The sequence below is a fragment of the Lagopus muta genome, chromosome 1 (genome assembly GCF_023343835.1).
Source record: "Lagopus muta isolate bLagMut1 chromosome 1, bLagMut1 primary, whole genome shotgun sequence".
NCBI classification, from domain to species: domain Eukaryota; kingdom Metazoa; phylum Chordata; class Aves; order Galliformes; family Phasianidae; genus Lagopus; species Lagopus muta.
Window position 1 is genome coordinate 29,481,377 of NC_064433.1, and position 26,826 is coordinate 29,508,202.

The 26,826-nt window shown below is 38.0% G+C and overlaps 1 protein-coding gene across 8 annotated transcripts in view; it reads right to left on the reverse strand.

Annotated features, from left to right (window-relative positions):
• Nucleotides 1-391: 391 nt before the first annotated feature.
• The window catches only part of ADAMTS20 (ADAM metallopeptidase with thrombospondin type 1 motif 20), an 84,930-nt gene continuing 58,495 nt past the window's right edge, over nt 392-26,826 (reverse strand). For 5 of the 8 annotated variants that reach the window (XM_048961075.1, XM_048961064.1, XM_048961107.1 and 2 more), the window contains 11 exons: nt 14,095-14,262; nt 11,466-11,639; nt 8,535-8,705; nt 7,824-8,024; nt 7,562-7,691; nt 7,310-7,404; nt 7,121-7,215; nt 6,565-6,698; nt 5,791-5,882; nt 2,774-2,878; nt 393-2,079 (listed from right to left, as the gene is read on the reverse strand). In XM_048961075.1, coding sequence (XP_048817032.1) covers nt 1,990-2,079; nt 2,774-2,878; nt 5,791-5,882; nt 6,565-6,698; nt 7,121-7,215; nt 7,310-7,404; nt 7,562-7,691; nt 7,824-8,024; nt 8,535-8,705; nt 11,466-11,639; nt 14,095-14,262 — 1,455 coding nt within the window. In that variant the 3' untranslated portion in view covers nt 393-1,989. Of the gene's footprint in view, nt 2,080-2,773; nt 5,883-6,564; nt 6,699-7,120; nt 7,236-7,309; nt 7,405-7,561; nt 7,692-7,823; nt 8,025-8,534; nt 8,706-11,465; nt 11,640-14,094; nt 14,263-26,826 lie in introns of those variants that run through there. The other 3 variants (XR_007379936.1, XR_007379935.1, XR_007379937.1) reach the window with 3 other exon arrangements.

Consider the following 26,826-nt stretch of genomic DNA (forward strand, 5'->3'; position numbering starts at 1 on the left):
TGTAGATGGAGGTAGATTGCAGCTTACCTCCTGCCAAAGCAACCATTGAGGGATCAGACTACGAAAGAATTGATCTGAGTGTAGCAGAGGGAAGAGGAAGAACTGAAGTAGATCATTTCAGTGAATGATTTACAAGCAACCTCCTCAAGAAAGGTACAGATGATCACTGTAGTAGGGGCATGCTGATGTGGAGTTTACACCTCTGAAGTAGGATTTCCTTCCAGGGAAAAAGTCTGCATGACTATAATCTGCTTGTGCAGCAGTTATTCCAGTACCTGTATCTATCATGGCAAGGAGGTATTAGTATCGTAATTATTCTGTGCACAAACAAGTCAACATAGTTTTGCAACATTTTGTGCTGAGCATTTGATTAAAAAGAAGAAGTATACAAGTACCATTCACACAAGCATATTTATTATATAAATACTTTATAAATTACAAGACTTTAATTATAAACATAAAAATTTCTAGGAAAATAATGTTTAAAATTCTTAATAACTTTTACAATTAATACAAGGCACATAGTGCAAAAATACATTTCTGATGCAGAGATAAAAAAAATAATTACCTACTTGTGTTATCTAAAATGTAGCTGCTTACACTTATGTGGTACAGTATTGTTTTTAATTAATACATATTACTAATTTATGGTTAGCTCTTTGTGGGTAAAAATCTGATATAGTTGTCATTTGATCTACCAATTTTACCAGCATACAAAACAAGTATTTGGTTTACAGAATGCACATTGTCAGAAGTATGTATAGTTATCCATTACATCATATAAGATACTAGACATGGAGAAAATTCTGCTTGGAATACCTGAGTATTTCCCCTGAAACATATTATCTTTGTTAGCACATACTTCTACAGTTCTGGACTGTAAGGTAATGCAAAACAACAAATCCTTCCCCTCTATCACACAGTTACTTTTCTGGAAGAAATAATTGTAATTAGCAGATGTTAGAGCTGCATTTACAACCATTCAGAAATCAAACTGAGTCAAAGAGACACTAAACACACTGTGAGTATGATGCTGCCCAAAGTTTTCACTAAGGTTACTGATTGAATTGGAATATAAAAGGGAGACACACTAGTCATTACTAATATACCACTGCAATAAGGTGTATGTGGAAAGGGTTTAAGTAAATGCATGTTCAGACAATCACACAGAAGGTGATATGGTCAACAAATAAACTGCTTTTACAGTATATTTGGTTGAGAGGCAGGGATTAAAATCAGATCTCCAAGCAATACTTCTTATTTTCTCTTCCTGTAACCACAGAAATACTAAGCATTAAATGTTTAGCATGTGCTAGAGAGACTACAAAGGTCAAACCACACTTTTCAGCATTACTGCTAGTATTTGAGCACCACGAAGGATTTAACGAGAGGGACAAGGAAAAATGTTTTTACTGACAGAGAAACACACACATCTATAGAAACTATCTCAGGAGAAAGAACACTGGTTATGTACTTTCCTGCTGAAAATTATTGACATTCTTAAAAGGATACACAAAGTTGCACGTATGTGACATTACCAGCTGTTTTCTCTGTGTAGCGATCATTTCCTTTCCTTCCCAAATTTTAGTAGAGCCAATCAAGAAAATCAGTGCAGAAAGTACTGAATATTGCAGAAAGAATTGCACTGGCTAATTGTAAGTAAAAAATGCAGTTATGGCACAGTTTAAGGTGTTATGCATGTTAGCAACATGAGTGCAATTTACTTGCTGACATTTCTACTTTACAAAGAACGGAGGTCTCCCCATTAAAACTTGAAGGTTGTGATTTACACACTTGTTAGCCCATAAACAGGCAGTACCTCCCTGAATAAACACCAAAGAAAACAGGAAGGAATTCTCAGCAGTGAGCATTACAGTAATGAGCATTACAGAGATGAAAGAATTAAAAAATATGTATATACACAGCACCTACAATTTGCACCTAAATGACAGATGTTCCTGCTTTGATGTTCTTACCACATCAGAGTTCTCACTTTATTTGAAGCTGGAGACCAGTAATTGTGTTAGGAATACACTTCCCACAAAACCCTCCACATCTTCCATATATTTTGGTACCATCCTAGAAATTAGACAGAGAGAACAGTCAATCAAGAGAAGCTGCTGAAATCTCAGTTGTATGAAATGCTTCTTGAGGTTTGCACACAATAGACATTTTACAGATCAAACCTACAATTACTAAATCTAGAGATGATAGCATTTAATTAACAGAACAGGCAGAGAAATCCTTTATCATTATTGTTGTATACCTTCCAATCTAGCTTGGTATGCAGTATTTTTATTAACTGTGCTTGTTTACTTCTCCTCTTCAGTTGGTCTTTTGGTTTCTACTATGAGACAAGTTGGAAGCAACTCCTGCAGTATGTATCTTCAATAAAATGGTATTTTGTATAAGGCAATATTAGGCACCTCCAAATTTTCAATGAACCCAATCAACGTGACAATAGGCTTTTAAAACCAGTAAGAGAAAGCTAGGTAGGCAGTGCTATCTGGATTAGATTGCAAGAAGTGTGATTAAACATGTTGTGATATCTTTAAGATTAGTTTATCAGGCCTCATACTGCGCTTGTAAGAACATTTAGATAGATCAGTGGCCTTGAGCACTGTATTTTATTAATAAATAGCTTTGCTATTTATTTCCTATATTATTATTATTGCCATATTTATTTATTTGCTATATTATTTAGAGTCATCATCAGCACATCCAGAGGCATAATATTTTATAATAGCAGGTAAATAAAACAGTGTTGACTTACATGGGATTTGTGTATGTCAGCGGTTGCATAGTTGCCCTGAGCCATCCACCTAACAGTACTGGATAATCTCAGACCTGTACCAGCCAAATTAATGCTGAACTGGCCCTAACAAAACAAAAACAAAAGGTAAAGTACAGAACTGATAAACAGAGTTCAGAATACTAAAACACTCATAGGTTAGGTTATATCTGGACATTAAGTACTCAAAGATGCATAGCTCTCCTGGTTTAGATACATCAAGTTATTTCCTATCTTTTGACTCTCGTGACACAAAAGCACATGAACCAGTTATTCTGTAGTGAGTAGCACCTGTTTGCAAAGTCTGAGTGCAGAACTGACATCAGTTGATTAGGCTGGAGCACCTCTTCTATGAAGAAGGGTTGAGGGAACAGGACTTGTTTAGCTTGGAGAAGAGAAGGCTCCGGGGAGATCTCATTGCAGCCTTCCAATTCTTGGAAGACAGCATATAAACAGGAGGGGGTATGACTGTTTATTAGGGTGGACAGTGATAGGAAAAGGGGGAATGGTTTTAAACTGAGACAGGGGAAATTTAAGTTAGATATTAGGAGGAAGTTTTTCACAGAGAGGGTGGTGACACACTGGAACAGGTTGCCCAAGGAGGCTGTGGATGCCCCATCCCTGGAGGCATTCAAGGCCAGGCTGGATGTGGCTCTGGGCAGCCTGGTCTGGTGGTTTGACCCTGCACTAGTAGAGGGTTTGAAACTAGATGATCATTATGGTCCTTTTCAACCCAAGATGTTCTATGATTCTATGATTCAATGATCAGTTAATTCAAATTATTTTAGCCTCCTTGCTACATATTTAAATTAAATTTACAAAAATTATGTACATGCAATATGCAAGAGTGAGGCTGATTTTCTTGAAAGACATTTCTAAGCGCCTGAACTTTTAGGAGACAACACGGTCAGGTCCTGATGTTGTCTGGAAATTGGAGATAAATCACTTCTTAGCCATCCAGGTCTCAAACCTTTGCACGCAAACTGCCCAAGCATCGTTATTATATCATCTCCCATTTCTTTCTCTGTATACTTTATAACATAACTGAACATGAACATAAACGGAGGATAAAACAAATACATTTGTTGCTAAATAGTATGCTTTGCTATACAAACCATTCAAAATATTTTATTGATTCTGAAGTCCTTGCTTATGCAAATAAATAGTCTGAAAACGATCTTCATAACACAGATGGTTCATATGAGGACAAGAAAAATAATTTAAAAGCTAGTAAACAAACCTGGGAATAGAAAATGATTAAATTATATCTACACAGAAGAGCAATGTGTGGAAAAGTAAGTGCTACCTCCACAAAGAGCCTAAGTGTTGGTTTAGGCAGAACTCTAATCTGAAAATTTCCAGCCACCCACATACAATTCTCAAAGGCCTGAATTTCTGATTTCAGACTATAAAAATTGCTTAAATCCCAATATCAAATGTTTAGCAAAGATAAAATCTCCATTATGTATTTCAGCTTTCATATTTTATTTTTAATATTGCCAGTGATATATATATATGTATACAAAAGATCTGTGTATGTTTAATATGTTTTATATGTGTAAAAATACATCATTCAGTCTTTATTCTTGAAAGTCATTGAAATTCCTTTCTAAAAATTCAGTCTTACGTTTGTTATGGCAGATTTGTTTCAAGTGCATTTCTACACAGATTTGATATGTTGATAGCACTCCTACGCTCAGGATGCACTAACATAAGCAAATATCGATTGGGTAGATAGTTCTTTGAAGGCTGGAAAAGGACATTTCCATGAATGAATAAAGCATCTGGAGGAAATTCATACAAATGGTGTGGAATGTTTCCCACAGTTAACAAGCCCAACATAAATACGTTCATAGGGTTATGTTTTGTAAAAATAAATGAATGAATGAATGGACACTTTTTGTCTGCAGGGGTTTAACACAGGGGTTAGTTTCAATGCTAATTCACAAATGAAAATACATCAGTGCAAAAAACACATAAGCAGAATGACTTCCTGACAAAAGTTACTGATCACAAGTAGATATGTACTGCACCGAGCCCAGAGTCTGAATGTTGAAGGTATTCAATACTGTAAAGAACTCCAACAGTTTTCTTGCCAAAGGTTAAGTTTGCCTAACTTAAGCACTTCATTTGTACCTAAGTTGGTAGGTCTCTGTCTGCCCTTGAATGCATCCTCCCACACAGCCTGTCTTAAGCTTAGGCATCCAGGTTAGATAGACAACAAATATTCACTTCCATGCAAGTTTTGAGCTTATTGGCTTTATCTTCCTTTATAATGAGTGAAAATAAATATGCACTTCCAGAAGATGATCTCGAGGTCATTATCAGACACCTTAGGATATCCTAAGGTTTCTAATGTGGTAAGAGTCTATGAACCATTTTCTAGGGACTCCCATTTCTTCCAATAGACTCCAAAGACAGCCTTGGTTGACTAGATTATGCTAGGGCTATAACTGCATTAGCAAGGAGTAGACTGCAGTATGAGCAAAACGGTGAAGTGAAAAAGTCAAGAACCTCATGTCCATATACAGTAGACAAATCAGATTTTACACTGGACTAACTCTCATCTAGTCCCATAGACTGAGTTCTCATCAGCAGTTGGAGCACATATGGCCCTTCTGGAACTCATCATTTGATTCAGTTTCATCCAGAGGGCATCCAGTTCATGCGTCCCAACACTGCTCCATGGCATGAACCAACAAACAGAAAGCTGGGACACAAAGACATTCACTTGAGAAGCCTCAGCCATTCCAAACTAAAACACTGACATTGAATTCAGCAGCTAAACAAGGTTGATTTCCTCTGATAGTTCTCAAAGGCATACAGTTTGTGGTAGAAACAGAAAAAAGCAGATGATGGAACAGAGGAAGGAGTAAGAAAAAGCACTTATTAATGTCACACACACACCAGGCAGAACGAATTTCAGAAATTTAGAACCTTGCAGCACTAAATCAGTAAAACTTTTTTTCTTTTTTCAAGGGGAGAGAAATCATAAATACCTGAGGACATCTGGCAGCACTGTAGCAATCTCCAGCTGTAGCAAACGGAACTGCTCTCCCAAGTATAGTCTGAGCAAAAAGAAAATCTGTGGCTAGAAAACAGAAAATTACTCAACACCGAAAATACTGCATTCAAATATTAGAATCTCAGGTGAAAACAGTGTGAAAAAGACAATTCTTTTTTTTTTTTTTTTTTTTAAATAAACTATGTTTTACATTGTCCATTGCAGCTTATGCCACATGAATCAAATCTACAAGCCCAGTTTGCGCTTTGAGACACAGTGAAGATAGGAGGATATGCAGCTGGACGTAGCTCCACATGAGCTGGCTGTGGCCCAGTTTGCCATCTTCAGGCAGGGGCTTGAAAGTGTTGCAAGATTTCCAGTCCCTTTAGTCTGAAAGGGACTGTGTACGACATGGCACTGTTCTCAACCTTCTCAAGAAAAATATGCCAATGAATTAGAGGAAATGGAATAACGGAAACAAAATCTTTGAAACTGAATCTAATTCATATGTAAATGAAATAAGCAAATGCAAAATTCAGGTCATTTGACTACTTGGGACAGACTAACATAGGAATTGTTTCTCTGTTTCTTGTGTGTGTTTTTTTTTCTTCTTTGATATTTCCACTGAAGTCATAAAGAAAACACAAATTTTGTTTGTCAGGAATGGCATTACTAGATCCACAGTGAATTGAAGCGATAATTCTCTAATCACAGCCATGCACAATATCAACAGAAGGCTCACACTGGCTAAAACTGCCAAAATGCTTACTTTTAATTTGCATGGAGGCGACATCAAATCTTATTTTGCTAAAAACCGTGAAGCCAGCTGCAAGGTAATCATTTCGACAGGCACAGTCTTGCCTCCTGCTTCCATTGAAAGGACATTCATATGGATTCTGTAACCTAGAGAATAGCAAAGATTTAGTTTTCCATTTGACATTTTTCCATAACAGAATACTGTAGTGAAAAATAGCTGTATTGCATTATGCCACCTACAGAATATTAAACAATTACTGAACGTGAAATTCAGCTATTAGCTCAGCTCAACTGAAATATCAGTGTGGATTGAAGCCATTTCTGAAGTCAAGATAGAAAAAAAAAACAAAAAACCATGATCATTTATTGCAACTATCTCAAGTCCAGCTTGGAAATATCCACATTTCTGCAGGTGTGTTTGTAAGTCTAGATATTCAAAACAGAAAATCGAGGAAAATAAATTATATTAATCTGTTCTTACCACAGGTAAGTATTATTCTACTGATTTATTTAGGAAGAAATAAATGCACTTAATGAATTTACAAAACCACTTTTTTTTTTTTTCTTACCTGAGTCCATACACTTCAGAGAAATTGTCTGCTTCTCCTTTTACCAACGTCAAATATTCTTTGGGATTGTCTAAGTGCATGTCTGAACAATAGATCTGCAAGAGCAAATATAGACCTTTAGCAAAATCTTTATGAGAAAAGTATTACTTAATAAAATTGTGTTCATAAAAACTCAAATATTAAGCATACTTTTATCATCCTTCCTTTAATGTTGAGTAGGTATTCACCGTCTTTTCTCATCCCTTTTCTAATCTGGATATCTTTGCAGGTGGTAATAATTTCACCTTCAAAATGAATGATTAAATCATATTAATATTTCATAGATAGAATGCATTTTTAGTACTTAGTTTTCCATAATTATGCTCTAAATATGTTCATTGTTTTTGTATAAATCAGCTCGGAAAACATGAAGTTCATCTAACAAGTACAGCTGTCACTTACATTCCTCTGCATGGCAGATCCTCCTGGTATCTGGTTTTAAATGTGGCAGGCACAAGTCACTGGATAAGCCATTTTCAGTCATACACTCCACTGTTCTCTCCTTTACCCCTGCTCCACAAGACACTGAGCACTAGACAAGGAGAGCAATCAGCAGTTAGTTTAGAAGGCAGTTAATAATTGACAGAAGTATTTCAGTGAATGCCTTGGCAGCCATTTGTTTTTGAGGCAGGTAGCAAAAATCAGCTTGCACATCTGTACTCACCTTGGTCCACTTCCCCACTCTCCAGGTAGCTGCTTGTGAGCATCCTTTGATATTACAGTAATAAATGTATGGGGAGGGTGTCACTGGGCATTCGCGATATGCCACATTTCGAAGGCCGTAGGCGTGCTTGTTTTGAACAGAATGGATTCCAACACAGTATGTGATCCTCTGTTGGTAATCCAACCCGCAGCTGGCTGAACACTAGAACAGAATCCCAAGTATTGATGTTATTCCTGTGGAGCTGAACCTTCTCACAGCATTGCAAACACAGATAAGTCATTTCCGACCCTTGTTCTGGCAAAATCATATAACCTGATGCACGCCATATTGGTTAAACAGTGTGCAGAAGTTGAGGTCTGCTGCAATAGCGCACGCAAGGAGATAGGACATTGTATGCAGCTCTTGTCAGAGCTTACAGAGCAGTTCCCTCTCAGCTGCAATGTGCACATACACATACACATGTCAGTAGTGCAAGGAAAACAAGAGATTGAGCCCACATTTCATTTAAATCAAGGAAAAGATTTCTGTTTGCTTCAGTGAGATTGTCCCATAAGGACATTTCCCTGAGAAGCCCTGTGGTAAGGGGCACTCTAATTCAGATGAAAATATGCTTTTTTTTTTTTTTTTCCCCTCTCTGAACGTTTTACAACAGTATGATACCATTCAGTGTAAAGTTACACAAAAGAGATGTAAGCAAAATCATTAGTTTACCTGTGACAATTCTCCTGTGAGCACAACATATTTGGAGGGAGCTCTCCTGCAGTTTTTGATGGATGGAGGTTTTGTGGCAGGATTGCAGAAGCTTTCATCCACTTGGATCTGGTTTTCATCCACACACTTAACCTTCTGGTGTATTTCCTTTCTTCTATATGACGTTGAGCACTGAGCACGAGAAAAACAATCACAGTTTGTGTACCTAAACAAGTTATTTACAGAGTAAGGCTATTTGCCAATTGTCACACATCATTAAGGCCCACACAGCAACAACCTATATGAAATCTGTTATCATTGTTGGACTGAATTATGTACTGAATCAAAATCCCTTTGTTTTTAGTGTTCAGATACCTCCAATCAGCTGTAAAAAAAAAACAGAATAGCACTTCATGACATGACACTGTAACTGGTGGGTGAAATGGAGCAGAAAATAAATATGTCAGGCTAAATGATAGGGTAAGTGAAAAAGCTCTTCTGTATGAAAAGTCAAAATAGGATTTCAGTGAAACATGAAATGAATAGCTTGGTCTTGAAAACAAAACATAAGGAATCCCTAGAAGCATGTACACAATATTACACTGATAGAGCAAAAGGAAACAAAACTGCTCTGGACACTGAAACTAACCTGTTGTGATGAAAAAGGCAGGCTCAAATACACAAACTCCAGTCTCAGCAGATGCAATAACCAATACCATTGCTTACTTACTGCCTGTTGATTCTAGTCAGAGACCTGAACATAATTTAACAGAAATTTGGACCAAGTCACAGTCAATTAGAAGACTTGCCAAGGTTTGATGTATAGGTCAAAGCTATTGTTCAAATTCTAATATTACTGAGTCAAAGTGGCAACCTGAAGTACAGAAAACAGATGCTGTAAGGTAGAGCAGCTCTGCTAGATATAACCTCCAATATTATCAAATTTCCTTGAAAACCTTGAAGAGACTGCAAGATCTTCTTTAGGTGGTCCATTCCACTACTTCAGTTGTCTTCACTGAGAAAACGTTCTTCACAACGTCCAGTGAACCTCTGGCTTCACCTTCCTCCTGTTGCATCTATATACCCCATAGCACTGTGAAGCCTGGTTTCATCTTGGCAACTTCTTTGCAGATATTAGAAGGCTCCTGCCACATTTCCCACGAACTACCACTTCTCCTGGTCCCTTCAGCCTCTGCTCAGCAGCAGGTGCTCAGCCCCCGTCAGCCTGCAGGATTTTTGCTGAATGTGCTCCCATTTCTCAGTGTCTTTCTTACACTGGGCCACCAGAACTGGGTGTAGAAGCTAGGCAAGATCTAACAAGTGCTGAGAAACAGGAGATGATCACTTTGTTTGGTCTCCTGGCAGTATCCCTGTTGATACAGCCCAGAGGCTGCTGGCCATCACTGCTCCAGGAACACAACTGGCCTACTGGCGGCTGTCACCAGGCTCTGGGCTGTTCCTCCTTAGGGGGTCTTCATTCCCCAGACTATGTTCCACTTTTGTTTTGTTGAAATTCATAAAGCTGTTGTCATTCTGTTCTTCCATCTTGTCTGGGCCACCCTGATGTCAGCCCTGCCTTCCAGCTACAAAGTGCTCTCCCCACATTGGTGTCCTCTTGATGAGAAAGCATTGATGCCCAAGGAACAGCTTTGCAAATTTCACTGAGGTAAGTATGCTGTTGAAAGAAGCTGCAAAACGTACATGTGGGCTTACAAACCTCACCTGATGAAAAAGCCCTGAACAAGCTGAGAGCCAAGTAAACAATCTTTATGATGAAAAGAAAGTGAACAAGAATTGAAGGGTAAAACAATCAGTGATATGTTACTGACATGGAAAAGCAACAGTGTTAGTACACCAGGGAACAGCCTCTCATCACTCCGTTAATTGGCAGGGCTTTTTGAGAAATAAAACATGACAAAAATTCTATTGCATTAGGCAGAAGTAAGGTGCTAACACCCAAGTCTTGCAACCCCCTAATCTTGCAACCTGATTGATTCCCTACTTTCGTGAAATGGTGAGGCCACAAACAGTATGGCAGAAAGTCAGAGAGAATCAGGAATGTAAACAAGAGCCCAATCAGAAGATCAGAAGATCTACAAGCAAATGTACCTCAGCAGCGGTGCATATGTCCATTAAGCCTTTAAAAAAGCCTTTAAAAACTCCATTCAGAAGGCACACGTGTATGGACTTGCGTCAGGGGATGGAGTGTGAATCCAGTTGGCTGGTGTAGCTACAGGAATACCTCATCTTTTAATGGCATGGAACAGCCCAGAATATTAGGCATACTAGGGATAATCCAATCATTAGGCAATGAGAACAGGCAGAAGAGCATTTTATATATTATTTTGGTAAGGATTCTTATTTTTAGTATGAAAATGCATATTTGATATGAGAATGTTGGTTATTGATAACAGCAAGCTTCCCAGCTGTGAGATACAGATCTGGAGACTTTTCTGATATACTGTGACCAGTGGAGTAAGGAAATGACACATGAGCCCTCAGAGCAGAGACAGCTGGGCAAAATATTCCAAATTTGAGTACATAGTACTCAAGGGGGGAATACAGGAGGGGAACACAGATGGATAAGTACTTGTAGAACTAGTATTAATGCAAGATATGCGGGGTTATATATGAATTTGATGAGAAAGGAATTGAGCACAGGAATTTCAAGCAAACAGCAATAAAAATGTGGAAGAAGTTATGAAGTAGTGAGATGATGTAGTGGAGCATGGTGCATTTGTTGTGGAGAGCAGTGAATACCCAGCTGGAATATGGAAGTATTTGATAGGAAAGGAAAATCCACTCTCACGCACCAAAAATATATTTTTCTGGTAAAAGAACATTCAACTGCTATTCTGCAATGTAATGGCTACTAGAAAGGTATCCAAAAGTGAAAAAAAATAAGAAAACTCTTTGCATCAAATATAGATCGAAATTGAAAGTGTTACTTACATTCTCCCATCCATCTGCCAGCCAGTGGTACCGTGTGCAGGCAGGCAGCCAACAGGGCCTGTGGTCAGCGGGCCGGGCATCGTGGTTGCACATTGCTTCACTCACTTTACCCAGGCCCTTCACCTGACAGTAGATGTCCCTCTGCTGAATCCCCACACCACAGGATACAGAACACTAAAAATGATCGTGTAATTGTGAAATGAAACGGTCAACAGAATGGGGTACATCTCCATTATTCAGCATTCTTGCACTTCACTGACTCTGCTGTATTATCTGAATAAATTTATTGTGAAAATGTACATTCGAATTAAAATAAAAGATATCAGATATATCCTGTAAGATATATGGAAAAAAAAATGCATCCACCTTGCCTAGTTTGCTCTGTCTCCTTATCTTGCTTCATAGTAGGAATAAAATCAGTGTATGCACATGCAAACGAGGAGTTAAAGATTTTGCGAGATCACACAACTGAAAGTTTAGAACTTACCTCATTCCATTATTAAACTAAAGAATGACAATCTTGCCTGTTTTTTTAAAATGCAAACATTAAAATAGAAAAGAAAGAACCTCAGTATTTCAATGAAGAAATATCTTGCAAATGGCGCAGCCTTTTGAAGTAGCACTAAGTATTTCAGATCATGATGAACTTAAAGGATTCAAATCCTACCTACCCTACATCTCTTTTCCTTCTTCTTTGTCAGTTAGCTTATTACAATGCCAGGATATGCTGTAATAAACATTCCATTTTACCGCAGTCAGAAGCACAACAAGGCCCCAGAACCCACCCAATGACTCAACCTAATCATGAAGGAGAAACCAATCTATCAAATCACAAAATAACAGAATTGCAGGCCTTAGAAAGGATCTCAAGAAATCATCAAGTCCAACAGCCTGCTAAAGCAAGTTCCCAACAATAGGTCACACAAGTAGGCATCCAGATGGATCTTGTGTGTCTCCATGGAAGGAGACTCCACAACCTGTCTGGGCAGCCTGTTCCTGTGCTCCATCACCATAAAGAAGTTCTTCCACGTTTGTGTGGAACATCCTGAGTTCAAGTTTTAGGCCATTGGTCCTTGTCCTATCACTACGCATCACTGAGAAGAGCCTGCTCTCATCCATTTGCCTCCCACTTTCCTTTAGATATTTACAAACATTAATCAGATCTCCCCTCAGTCTTCTTTTGCCTAGGCTGCTCCAGGCCTTTTATCATCTTTGCGGCCCTCTGCTGGACTCCTTCTGGAAGGAGTGGCCAATGAAATGTGGCCAAATTGAGATCAGTAATAAATAGCACCCTGCCTTTTATCACCACTGTTTTGGAACTGAGCTTACAACCTGCAATAACTAAAGGCTCCATATTATCTTCTAAAAGGTCAGTCTGGGTTTTTTCAATGATTCAGAGAATCATGGAATCATTAAGGCTAGATAACACCAGAGTGTATCTCTTTCTGTAATACTACTTTTACACTCGCCGCTCAGGTAGACTCATAGAATGGTTTGATGTTGGGAGTTGGAAGGGACCTCTAAGATCACCTAGTTCCAACCTCCTTGCTGTAGGCAGGGACACCTTTCACTAGAACAGGTTGCTCAGAGTCCCATCCAGCCTGGCCTTGAGTGCTTCTAGAGAGAGGGTCTGGACAACTTCTCTGGACAACCTCACCACCCTCACAATAAATAATATCTTTCTAATACCTAGTCTCAATCTACCCTTTTCCAGTTTAAAGCCTTTTCTCCTCCTTCTGTCACTACCTGCCCTTATAAAAAGCCACTTCCCAGCTTTCCTGAAGTACCCCCTTCAGGTTCTGGAAGGCCTCTATAAGGTCCCCTCAGTGCCTTCACTTCTCCAAGCTGAAGAGCCGCAGCTCTCTCAGCCTGTCCTCATAGGGGAGGTACTTGGGGTATGGTCTTTAATGCTTGGGTTATTAGCACAGACCCAGTTCTTCAAAGTTAATGGGTTTTTTATTCTTGGTTTTCAGTTGGAGTGTTAAAGCCTAGCAGTTTCTCTGGTGCTTAAACTTAGATGCATCAGTTTCATCAGGACATGTGAATTAGTTCAGTTTCTCAAAAAGAGAATAAAATACCTATTTAACCATAAACATAAAACCATGTTTTATGAGTTAACTCTGGAGAACATTCTTCCCCTTTGTAAAATCTCTGCTTGTAGCCCATTTTGGGGAGCAGCCTGATCTTTATTGCACCTCTTTCTCTTGACAGCCAGCAGTTCAAACTCTCTGTGTATCTGCTAGTACCAATTATTTATCAGTTCTTTTTTTTAATTTGGTTGGGTTTTTTTTGTTTGTTTGTTTGTTTGTTTTTCTGAAGCAGGAATTTCTATTGTAATTCTGAAATTTTTCACTGATGGCTTAATACAGGAGAGTGAAACTAAAATGAATCACATAACCAAATGAATCACATAACCAAAATCTGTTTGGAGCATTTCATACTATCGCTGATCTATTTCTTGTAAATTGTAAAAGACAGAAAAAAAGACAGAAAGGAAAAACAATGAACTTTTAATTTCTAGATTTAATCTTGCTGACACTCCCTTTCACTGAAGCAACTATGTTATGAATACGATCTTGCCAAGTACCATTATAGAAGAGAAGAACAAAATTATGGCAATTTTACATACTTCTTTCCATCCGCTGGCTTTCCAGGCAGGACATCTTCCGGCTCTACAGATTTTGTATGTCCGTGGTCTTTTTAAATGTCTGCAGTTTTCATCCTCTATTTTAGCCTGGAAGCTATTAAAACAATGCACATCACGATGCTTCAAACCTTTCCCACAGGAAACAGAACACTGAAAAGAGAAGTATATTAATTTACTAAAAGTTCTGAAGTAGTAAGAAAACAAGAAGAAACTTCAGAGTAGGCCAAATTGGACTGTAAGGAATAAGATTCTGTATTATTATGCCATAATATCTACTGCACACATCTGAAGTCACTGCATAAGTTCTCTTGTACGGAGCATTATTGATGAGATGTCAAACATCAGTCATGTATTGTTCATTCATTCATATACTCATTGATAAATATCTGAGCTCAGCAAGCCATGCTGACAGCTTGCTATTGCAATCTCATGACACCCTCTAGCAGCCTTCTGTTTTTTGTAAGCATATTGCTGTTTTCATGTAAGCATTATGCTACCCATGGTTATTATAAGATTTAAACAAAGACAAATGCAGATCGTAGGTATGCATATGTATCCATAAGGCTATGAAACCATGCTTGTTCTGACTCCTGCCTTCTACGAGTCTTGGGCATCTTGCTGTATAAGGCACAGAGGCAAGGGAAGATGTATTAAGTAGTCATTATAGGTTACAGCACATTACTCAGAAGCATAACCCTGCCCCTTTCATCCCCTGGCTCTTCTGTTTCCTCCAGAAAGTTGCTGTGCTAGACCATGCTGCCACTTGAGCATCCCTCTCTCCAACATGAAACCAACAGAGCTGCAGATGTATTTTGCGAAACACCAGTGTGCACTGGATATGATTAGAGAGCAGATGACAGATATTTCTCTTCCAAAGAAAGAGCCATTTCTGCACTACCTCCTGGGCTGCAGTGAGGTTGGAAGTGAACTGTTCAGGCTGTCCATGTACCTGCAGAGCAGAGCACTCCCAAATGAAATGGATACCATGAGCTTTTTAAATGGAAGCACTAAAGTCTCTTTTTTTCTTCATATACTCTTGTCATTAACCTTTCTATTTCAAGATATAGTATCAAAAACTTCTGAAGAATGGAGATACCTTCTGGAAATTTTTCTGTCTGGAAAGAAATATGCATACTTTACCCTACAACTTACCTTGTAATTTATTTCACACTTGCACAAACACTTCCTTTACAATCAGCTAGAGAATTAATACTCAAAATTTAATTTCTAAGTGGCTGTGAAAAAGGATTTAAATATAGATTCTCTTCCTAAGTACATTCTCTGCCTTTTGTCTTACATTGTTACCTATGTCACTAGCATTACACACTACTTAATTAAGCATTTCTGAATACTTAGGCTTTCTATTTTCTAGAAATGAAATTCAGCACATATAGTTTCAGTGCAAAACCTGGATGGAAATAAGCTTTGAAAATACAGAAATATGCCTTTTCCAGGAACAGGCTAAAAAAGCAATTCCCCTTATAGTACTCTGGTAGTACAGCAGGTGAGTCAGTCACCTTGCAAAACACAATGATAGACAATATTTAATGCAACCAAGGAAGGAAAAAATGCTCTTTTTTTAAGACTTTTTTTTTTTCCCCTCTCTTTAACATTTAGAAAAGCAAATGCATTCACTCTGGATGCAGATGATCTAGGATCATCTGTGGAAAATTCAAGAAGGCATCTAACTGTACCTATTCCCCTGGAAACAGGATGTAATCTGACTTCATTCTATAGATAATACATAAAAATAGCTCTGAAAGGGATTATCTGTCCCCAGTGTGCCTCAGCATCAGGTGCAGGCAGGCTCAGCTGTGTTCTGCACAGGACAGTGGCCCACTTTCAGCAAGAGACATAAACTGCTCTTGTCCCATGCAGCTTCTCAGTGTGACTCCTGACAAACATGGGAGCACAGAGCCTTCTAACACAGGGCAAAAACCAAAGAAAGGAAAACAGGTCTGCTGAGTGCTGAATCAAAAACTTTAATCAATATGAAGTTGGGGTGTGTCTTCTAGCTTTTCTGTAAAGATGGATTGTAATTGCTGCTCAGCTCTTTGAATGAAAAATGTAGGTTCCACAGGAGATCCCAGATGGGGAATCCCAAGTCTCTAGAGACATCTAAATATAGCTGATGAGGTATCTGCTGTTGCACTCCATTCCCATCATCTGTATTTTCCTTAGAGTTGCGTATTGCACACACTGAGCTAGGTACCTGCTTGATTGCCCTCCTTTCAGCTTTAGATCATCAGGATTCTGTGATTGCATGGAAGTTCCATACAAATGTGAGGAAGCATCAGATTCTCTCCTGAGCTGGACAGAGGTTTTGTTCTTTGCTCTGGAAATCACTCATGTCCTTTTACTGAGCCTAGCCTATAGCACATTTTGTACAAAGATGGATTTTGCCTTTCTTGAGCCTTTACTCATCCTTGAAGCTCCTAATGCATTACTACACACAGTTTGTGGAATCTCATCCTCTCACTGCCTGGTTCCCAGTTTTGTGAGATGCTCTGGTAATGATCTTCCCAAGGCTTAATCCTTCCAACTGAAAAAGTCTACCTGCACTTCGATCTCCTGCTGCTTGACTTCCTTCTGATCACTAAGTTTGCACATGGTCAAGACTAATGTAATCCTTGCAGTTCGAGACGTCTATGAAGTGGCTTCATTTGGATAACATTCCACATGATTAGAGACTCATGGAAAGCACATTCTCTCATATATTTTCTGCAGATTGCACATGTAGAAAAAAGGCTGTAAGAATTTTAAATCTCAAAATAAACACAAATCTTTTAAAAAGGGTACAAGTTGAATAAAAGTATCCCTGTAACCATTTTGCACAGAAATTCTAGCGCTTGTCTCAACATTGGCTAAAGTAATATCTCCCATATGCCTCATTCTTTTAAAAACATAAAACTGCAGTAAAAAGCTGGACTTGATTACTATTGTTCAAAGCCATTCCATGATGCTGGTAACTAGGATTCATCTGTTTGGCTTTTTTTTTTTCTCATAGCAATAAAATTCTACGAGGATCAGCCTGACAGAAATCCTGGTGCTTTCTGTGGTACAGACTGACTCTCAGACAGGCATGCCATCATCATCTCTCACCAAATTAAGGCTTTGTCTGCAGCTGACAGATGTAGTTTCACAAAACCTCAGTAAAGGGTTTTTTTTTTGATGATGATTTGACTATTGATACTATTTCATTTCAAGTTTGTAGACTACGGATTATTTGGTGGATTTTGTTCTAAATTTTCCTAACCTTTTCTTTCAAGGCAGCATTTTGTGGAGCTTAGCTGGAGCTCACTGGGATTCCAGAGAATGAAAAATAAACCAGTAAATGAGAAGCATGTAACAAGTTCTCTTTGTATTCACATTAGGCATAAGGAGATCTAACAGATGAATATGACCAAAAGTGTTGCTTTGCCACTAAAAAAGGATAAAAGATATTTTAAATGTGTGCTCTAATACACATTTCTTCTCTTGGTTTGTTTTTTTGTTTTTTTTTTTTGTTTGCTTTTTTTTGGCAGGCATTTCTGCAACTGGATAGAAAGAATTTTTGAAATGACAGATTTTAAAATGGCAGCCTCCCCAGAGCAGTGGTCATAGCACTGAGTTTGCTGGAGTTCAAGAAGCATCTGGACAATGCTGTCAGACATATTCTGGTTTTAGAATGATCCTACGTGGAGCTGGACTTGATGATCCTTGCGGGTCCCTTCCAACTCAGGATATTCTGTGATTCTATGATACAAAAGAAAATGTACAAACCTACACAATTAAACAGTAGTTGAGTTATCTGAAAACTGTGTTTTGATGATCTTTTGGTTAGCCCAAGAGTCTATTTGGTCTCTTTTAAAACTACGCTAAATACAGAGTGGGAACACTACTGCACAAAACACTCATAAAGCACATCTTTGAGCACTACTCAGTTGAGAGTTGTTTCAAATTTTCATTTGTTTTATCATAAGTAGCTCTTCGGCACTAGCCACATCTCCCCAAGATTCCTTGTGATGCTTCAGCATGAAACAAGTATTTTTCAGCTGAAATCACTCACCAAGTTATCCTTCCCTTTAAACATGTAGAATACTGTCAAGAAGTAACACAGACTCTGGGATTGGGTCTCCCTGAATTCACGGATTCAGTGTCACAACTCTTCACTACGACAAGCACAAGCACTTGTACTATTAGCTCAAACAATCAGAAGGGACCAGGGCTTGAAAAGACCAAGCAACCCATCACTCCTGAGAAAGTATATTGAATTCCAGGAGGTATGTATATGATTTATTTTTATTTCTAAGCTACACACATTAACTACAGAAGTTACACTGAAGATTCTGAATTATCTCATTGAGTATAGAATCGTTTAAAAAGTGTTATATCAAAGTTATTGTACATGTCTTGATATGATTTAACTAAGTCATCCTTGCAGCTGCAGTGTGTAAATTTGTTTTACTAGTTTTAAGGAAGCTGCTTTTGCAACTACAGCAATGAAGGGGAGGAAAGGTAGGCTAAGAATGACTTTGCACTCTGCATAGCAGGGCAGGAACCTGACACATCAGCGTTCTACCATTCTTACATTGGTTACCATTGCTTACAGGGTGTATCGTGCATGTGAACACCTGTGCACACCAGACCAGTCCCAGTGTTTGTGTACAAGATTGTGGAGTACACCACAGAATGACCTAACAGTAAGTCTGAATGCTGCAGCTGAGAACAACAAAAGGCAACAGCAGCTCTTCCTGGGGTCATCTAACTTCTCCATAGCCACATCTTTTCTGCAAAAGGATTGTGGACTCTGTGGTCCATGGATAGGCAGCCTTTGTCTGTCTCATAAAATTACAATTTTGTTTCAACTTCCATTTGAAAAAATGACCAATTTCTGAATAAATATTTTTCAAGTACATTGATTCAACATCATATCACAGAATCAAAGAATGTTTGAGCTTGGATGCGACCTCTAAGTTGGTCTGCCCCAGCCCCAGCTCAGCAGGGGCACCCAGAGCAGGGTGCCCAGGCCCAAGTCCAGGTGGCTGCTGAAGGCCTCCGAGCCTGTGCCAGTGCTCCAACACTGCACAGCACAGCAGTGCTGCCTGGTGTTCAGAGGTAACCTCCTGTGCTTTTGTTTGTGCCCATTTCTCCTGTCCTGGCACTGAGTACCACTAAAAAGAATCTGGCTCCACTTGCACCTTTCTTTATTTATATTATTTATATTGAGATTTTTTTTTTTGTCCCCCAGAACCTCCCCTTCTCTAAGCTGACAATTCCCAGCTCTCTCTGCCTTTTTTATAGGAGCCCCTTAAATCTTCATGGTCCTACACAGGACTCTTCCCAGTACATCCAACGTATCTCATGAGCTGTCAGAACAGATGGCAGAATTGGAGTGAGTACTTCAGGTATGGCCTCATCAACAGTGAAGGGGGGTATAAATGAGAAACAAACTACAAACATACATACACAGAAAAAGTGGAGATGAAGAAGGAATGAAGAGGATCAAAGACAGACCTTCTAGGGTTGATGTAGAGAGCAGGAAGGCAAAGCTGCTATGTGAAGGAGCCATATGGAATCTACTAGGAATGTGTGTTAACATCTTCCTCTTAAAAACAAAGACATCCCAGTTAAAAAAAAAAGACACATAGATCAAACCTTTCCATTATATTAAAGTCAGTCCCATCAGGACAGATCTTGAAGGGAAGGGAAGTTGATTTTTTTGCCTTCAGAAATCAAATTCTGCTAATGATACTGGAGGCATTTTAGCATTTAAAATTGCAACCATGCGGTCCAGATTTCTTTGTCTCGTGCAGCTGGAGGTAGTGTTAATAAGGGAAACCTTTCAGCAAAACAGCAATCTGCCTAGATGGCAGATGAACAACCATATTCTGTGCAGCTGTTGGAAAAATCAAAATTGTAACTCCTGAAGTTCCACTTAATGATCATCCACTGAATATCATTTATTCTTTCGATTTGTGAATAGGTTTCAGTTTGGCTTATTTCTGACATCCCAGCAAAGCACTTCCCATTACTTCAAACTCAGCAAAATCAAAACAGAAGACTGTCGTTTGAAATCCCTGTCAAGTCTTTTCTGCTCATGACAGATATCACCATTTTGCCCATCACTGCCTAAAGCCTGGCATCATTTTTAATGCCAGCTGCAGAGCATTTGATTTTACTCTGCCTCTATCTTTAGATCCTGTTGGGCCCTCACTTGTACAAGTGTAAACTCAAATAATTGTGCAAAGTACTGCACTTTACAGGTGTGCTACTTCAGCTGTCCTCTTAAAGAAAAACATTCAGAAAACATTTCTTTGTAAGTGAATGATCATACTATACTTACTATGTAACTACTTCTCCTGTATTTTCAAAGTATGTTTATTTTCTCTACAAATGTAAAATACATTGTTAGCTTTCATTTTAAGAAATAATTAGTTTACAGCTTAAAAAGGACAATTCTATTGTAGAGATTTAATAAGTGATATTGACATGCTCATCTTTGTCATTTCAAGTGAAATTCCTTAGCTCTCCAAGGAGTGAGCCAGTTTATACAAAGCCACCAAATGAGAGCTATCACATCTGCAGGAGTGACAGAATGCTCTTTACTCTCCTGTTTGTTCTGGAAACTGCTTTAGAACAAATACATTCTACAGCTAGAGAATTTACCAATGTGTGTGAGTGTGCACAGTGGATACCACACAAGCTCAGATATGAACTGTATCCTCCAAAATCTTTTTAGTGATTTCCCTCTAGGAAACTTGCTTTAGCAATGGAGCTGGACTACGTGATCTCCAGAGGTTCCTTCCAACCCCTACTTCTCTGTGATTCTCTGGCTTTGTTATTCTGACCAGATGTTTCTCCCCATTCAAAAGAGAACCCAATTTTCTTTCTAGATCAAGTCTAACTCATTTTCTTTCAAAAGAAAAATGATGTGCCTGATTTGTTTGGAGGTGACTCCAATACTCCTCTGCAACAAGGAGTGTGAAAATTCCTTATGCCAGGAAAAACCTGAAGCTTGAGATTAATGAAATAGCAACCTTTCATATAAATTTCAGGTGGAGTCTAAAAAATCCTGATTGTATGATTCAAAAAGGAAAATCTTAGCACAGATAATATTTCATAACAAGGAACCAAAATTGACACTGATTTTGGACAAGAATAAGTTCACATGGCTCACAGCAGAGGTTACCATTTCCCCATTTTCCATACGAGTACAATCCAAGCCACTGGGGAACAATTACAAAAAGAACATTTCACAAAGATTATGGACATTTCAGTGTGAGTGCTGATGGAAGACTGTGGCATGGTATAAGAGAAGAAAAGGAAAGCAAGATGAACAGAACAGTGGCAAAAATGAGGACATTACTGGGCTTTACAGAATAGTTGAGTCAAAGTCCAAAATCATATTCAGATGTCATGACTTCTCATCTAGATATTATTTTTCTTTCAGGTCTCAGTCTTCTAAGAAGACTCTTAGATACTTGGACACAACATAACCCACAGGATATCCATGTGTTCATGCGAGGCATGCTAGTGCTATCCCACAACAGTGAGATGCAAAGACAAGCCTTGTGCTAACTGAAGGTATTTTCTGATGCTATTAACATGTTCTTGATTATTATGAATATTTAAATATAGCAGTCACTACTTCACAAGTAGGTGATTAATGTATTCTCCTTCAACAATGACAACGTCTCACATTTAGTATCTCATTTAACACTTCTTTTAAAGGCTCTATTTCATCTCTCTGTTACAGTAAAAAATCATGTATAGTTACTCTTCCTGCCATACTTTCTCTCAATTAGAATCCTCTGCATCTGGTTGCCACATGAGAATCAGAAAAACAATGGGTATTTCTGTCTCCTTTCAGCAGCCATTTGGCAAGATCTGCTGTCTCACGTGCAGGTCTTAAGACAGGCCTCAAAGTGTCACTGAAGGGTCTGCACATGCTTCAGCTAAGAACTTCACCATCAGCTCTTATTCAAGTAACATTATTGCTGTAATTTATCAGAGCATATATTAAAACAATGAGAAGTATGATCAGCTTACATATTTGCTGGGGGAGAAGCAAGAGAGGTGGGGGAGGGGACAAATAAGCTGCATTGCTCAATCAGCATTTCTGCAAGAGTGTATCTGGTACATGTGTCTAACTTTTATCACCTTTCAGCTGCATGATATATACAACGGAGACAGATGGCTGAGGAAAAGCAACAAGCAAAAATACAAGAACAGCAGGAAATCAAAGACCAAACCCAGTCAATTCTGCCTCACCACTCCTTCTGAAATTACTGGCAAACAGGAACAGAGGTAGAACCTCACTTTCTGAAAAATCTTAATCTGCAGATACACGTTTGTGTTAAATTCACAAGATGGAATGATTATTCTGCTCTTGGGCTCTTTAGGAACCTCCAAAAATATCCAGTGCAGGCATGTTTATCACTGCATTGTTGCAGATGGCAAAATTTTGTCTTGTCTTAGCAAGTCTTACTCATTTTTTTCCCCACACAAACATACAACCCAAGTAACACCTTTACATAATTAAATGAAGGCAGCGGGACTGGAGACAAATTATGAGAAACAAGTATCAAGAAAAAAGGAAGGCAGGGATGGAGATAGGAGACCTTAGGAAATATAATGAAAGCCAAAAGAAAAGAAACACTTTTTTCCCCCCTCATTTCCAATAAATGGTTAACTTTCCAGACGCACTTCCCAAAGGGAGAACAAGGGGTGCACTCAATCAAGTCAGCAGTTGTGCATGTCACCACACCCACCCACCTCAAAAATAAAACAACACAAACCCACATACAAAAACAAACAACCACCCAAAATTATAACCCAAACTGAATTCATGATTACTGTCAACAACAAGACATGGTTTAAGGGTGCATCACAGGGGGTGCAGCTCATGCTTCTTGAGACGCTTGGGAAAATTGAGCAAAGGCCTGGTAATGACACAGTCTGCCTTCTCACTGAACAGTAAAGTTTGCTCATTAGGAGTGACTTTTTATGACTGGATCTTCACAGTAAAAGATGGACCATATTTTTAATGACAGAGGATCTCTTGGTGTGAGGTCTACACTTTCAGAAACAGAAGAGTTGCACAGAAAAAATAATTTGTTTATATATTTTTTGCTTTTTAAACTTCACTTCATCTTAAGATACAGGGTCTTTTCAACAGAATACAAAAATAATGAGATAACAGCCACACCATGGCAGACCAATTTTGGCTGATTTGCAAAAAGGCAAACATGATCAAAAGGAAACATTGGGTCTCCGTAAATGTAGTCTTTGATTTATCATTTTCAACCATGTGAACTGCAGCAAAACAGTAGCTCATAAATTAAAGCAATATGTGCTATGTGTCATTTCACTTTTTTTGATTGGATTAAAAGTTAAGGTTTTGTATATGAACTTTCCAAAAAAAGTTGTAAAACTAACAGTGTATACTGGGACAACACGGTTTTGTTAAAAACATTTCAAACTCTTTAAAAGCATCAAAAATGTAATTAAATATCAGCTAAAGAATTGAAAAAAAAAACCACACTTTAAATATTAATTGGGCAAGAATATGAGTTTACAAGTATAATGTAGATAATATGAAATGCATTTCACCCACCTTTGTATGTGTCTTCCAGTTTATCTTCAACCTAAGACATTCTTCTGTATATTTTCAATTACTTACAGACCAATCTTTCCAACACTGCACGCAGCCATGTGCATAAATGTTAGCAAATATGCAGGCTTCTGAAGGACTAATTCATCAGGGAATCTAAGTGCCTGAGCCTGCTCTCACTGAAGTGCAAGGGCCATAGATACATTCATGCTAGCACATCTACTGATCAGTATAGCAGCCTACCTTAGTGGAGCAGCCTGTATCCCACAGTTACCCATTTTCTCAGAAAGGATGGGATCTCATAGAGAGCTACGGAATGCGTTGGGAATTCTAATGCATGCCAGCTAAACAAGATATGCATGTATTAACCTTCACAAATTTTTAACAATATTAATGCTTCCAGTCTATGTTTCATAGCTTTTAAGTTTGGGCCCCAAAACACTTTGGGGCAATATTAATGAGTATTGACTGGGAATCTCAGAACTGCCACAGGCAGCTCAGAATGGTTTTTCCATGGATCTGACCACCCAGAACCTGTTAGCTTTTCTGAATGTTCCTACACTACAAAAAGAAATAAATGCCTGAGTAGTCTTATACTCATTTTCAATGAATGACTATAAATACTTAGGAATGGTATTAAGGATGACCAGGATCACCTGCCATCCTCCTCTGGGATATTCCTTGTTTTACTTTGTTTTCCAATGAGGTTCCTTCTTACTTGTCCGTTTTCAAAAGGAAAGGTCTGAAAGCTACACAAACTTGTAAGAGTGCTTTAGTTTTTTGAGATTATACGAGTTGCACATTGTGTTACAACCCTCAGTTTTCTGTGCCGTTTGTCACTGAGTGGAGGCAGGATTGTACTGTAAAATTACAACTCCAACGTAAGTTGTTAAATAACCATTATCTTTAAGCTTCATAATCAAAGATCAGAGACATTGAGTTCATCATCAGAGATCAACTCCTTATTTCAGTCTAATTGTCCAACAGGATCAGTTGCTGCTTTTATCACTAACAAAGTTCACATTTTTGTTGCTGTTCAACTTTAGGAGCTTTTTCAAATTTTACAGCAACCTTTAATCTTTTACACAGGAAATTTTAAAGATGCTTAACCCCATGAAAATCATGTCAGTAAAATATCACATGACGTTCAGTGCGCACAGAAGTTACTCAGTGCTAAAAACACTTTCAGCAAAAGAAGTTAGTTCCTTCTTTTTTTTTTTTAAGAACTTTAAACATTAGCATTCCTTAATAAAAGACATGTTAAATATAAACACAAAGCCACACAACATGCATTGAAAAAGAAGGGTTAAAATGCAGCTGTATTTCACAGACACAAATCACAGTCATTAAATTAAATTATCAGACATACATTACAACTTATTTATTATTTCAAGCTATACAGGCAACATAGCACCAAAATGGAGACATTTCCTCTAAATACGATGAACAATACACATAAATATTTGTTTTTGAATTTCTGAAACAATTATTTTCTTTCGTATTCATTCAGAACTGCCCTACTTGAAATCCACTATCCCAAGCCTGTTCTATGACATTATTTGGGTAGTGACATATGTTATCAATTATCTCTGAAAAGACACTCCCAAGTTCCAGAATTTTTAAAAATGAATAGCGTATGCTAACATTAAGATTTCAGCCAGAGGGATATTAAATAAATGTGCTGTATTGGTAATGAGGTATTCTGAAGTTTGACATTAGGCAGCAGCAGAAGTAGAGGTATAAGGCTGAAGCTGGTTTTGAAAACCAAATTCACTGATCCTGAATTCCCTTTTAATATAAAAGATTATCTTCAAAGATATAAATACTTTTTACACATTAGAAAAATGAATGAAGGCACTTATCATACATATCTTTTTTTTTTTTTTTTTTTTGCATTAAAATGAAAACAAATACACATTCTACTTATGCAAGTTTGGACTGCTTTTGCCCTGCAGAAGTTGATGGGAGGCCTGGCAATAACATCACTGAAAGAGGACTGGAATGATAGTTTTTAGAAATAAATTTATTCTCTTGACTTCTTCCACTAGTGCAAAGACAGAATTCTATGGAAATCCTTCCAAAGCATTAACTTGACAGAAAACTGAAAAATTAGAAAAATAGCTACTTTAGAGACTATTACATTATGTGTCTGAAGGGTAATAAGAATTTCTGACACTTAAAGCTAACTTAGAAAAGGAATTGATCCACTTGATATGCCTAAACTGTGAAATCACAAGTCAATTACTGACAAAATTAGATGAAAATATTAAGACAGAGGAAAAAACCCTTGTTTTAATCAAAATTTCAAACAAACGTGTTTGTCTTCTGAAAGGGTTAAATATTATCTGTAACAGTGATAACAAAAACACCTCAGCACAACCAGATTTATACTGTTATCCCAAAAAAATAAAAACCAAACAGAACAACAAAAGTAACCAAAGAAAAAAATCTAACATTCCTGAATCAAATTTTTACAGGACTTTCAAAATGCAATTTGAATGGTTAGCAAAACACTCCTCTGGGACGATGGATTTCTAGACCAATACAAGGTGTAATTGACCTGGCTGGTTTGTTGTCAGTGCTTTGTTATTTTAATAGTGTTTGAACAGATGTAAGAGCACTCTGCAAAATCACTACTTTTGGGAAAGCCATGTCTGTTCACTTTTAAATTAAGGTCTCTTTCATCACAGAAAATATTTTCTAAAACTTTAAAGTAAACAAGAAAAGAAACCTAAAATTATTATCTGACAGAACCAATGCTATCCGGAAGGCCTGAGGACAAATTATTCATACATCTTCACTTTGAAAAGATGGATGTATCACATCCCAGCTCACAAGAAGAAAAAGGGCTAGAAAGTAAGATATGACCGTTTAAGCAAGAGAAAAATACCAAAACTTAAAAGAAATTGAGATTTAAGGGGGAAGCTTCAGGTAGTAGTTCAATGTAGTGAAGTCTCTTAAATAAGTCTCCATAAAAAGCCTCTGTTAAGAAAAGCTCATTTGGTCAGTCATAAAAAGCCTGAACAGCAGAATAAAGAGTCAAACAAAAAGTATGTGTAAATCACCTAGTCTGTTCAGGTACTGCACCAGGGCTTTTCCACCAGAAATCCCTTAACTCG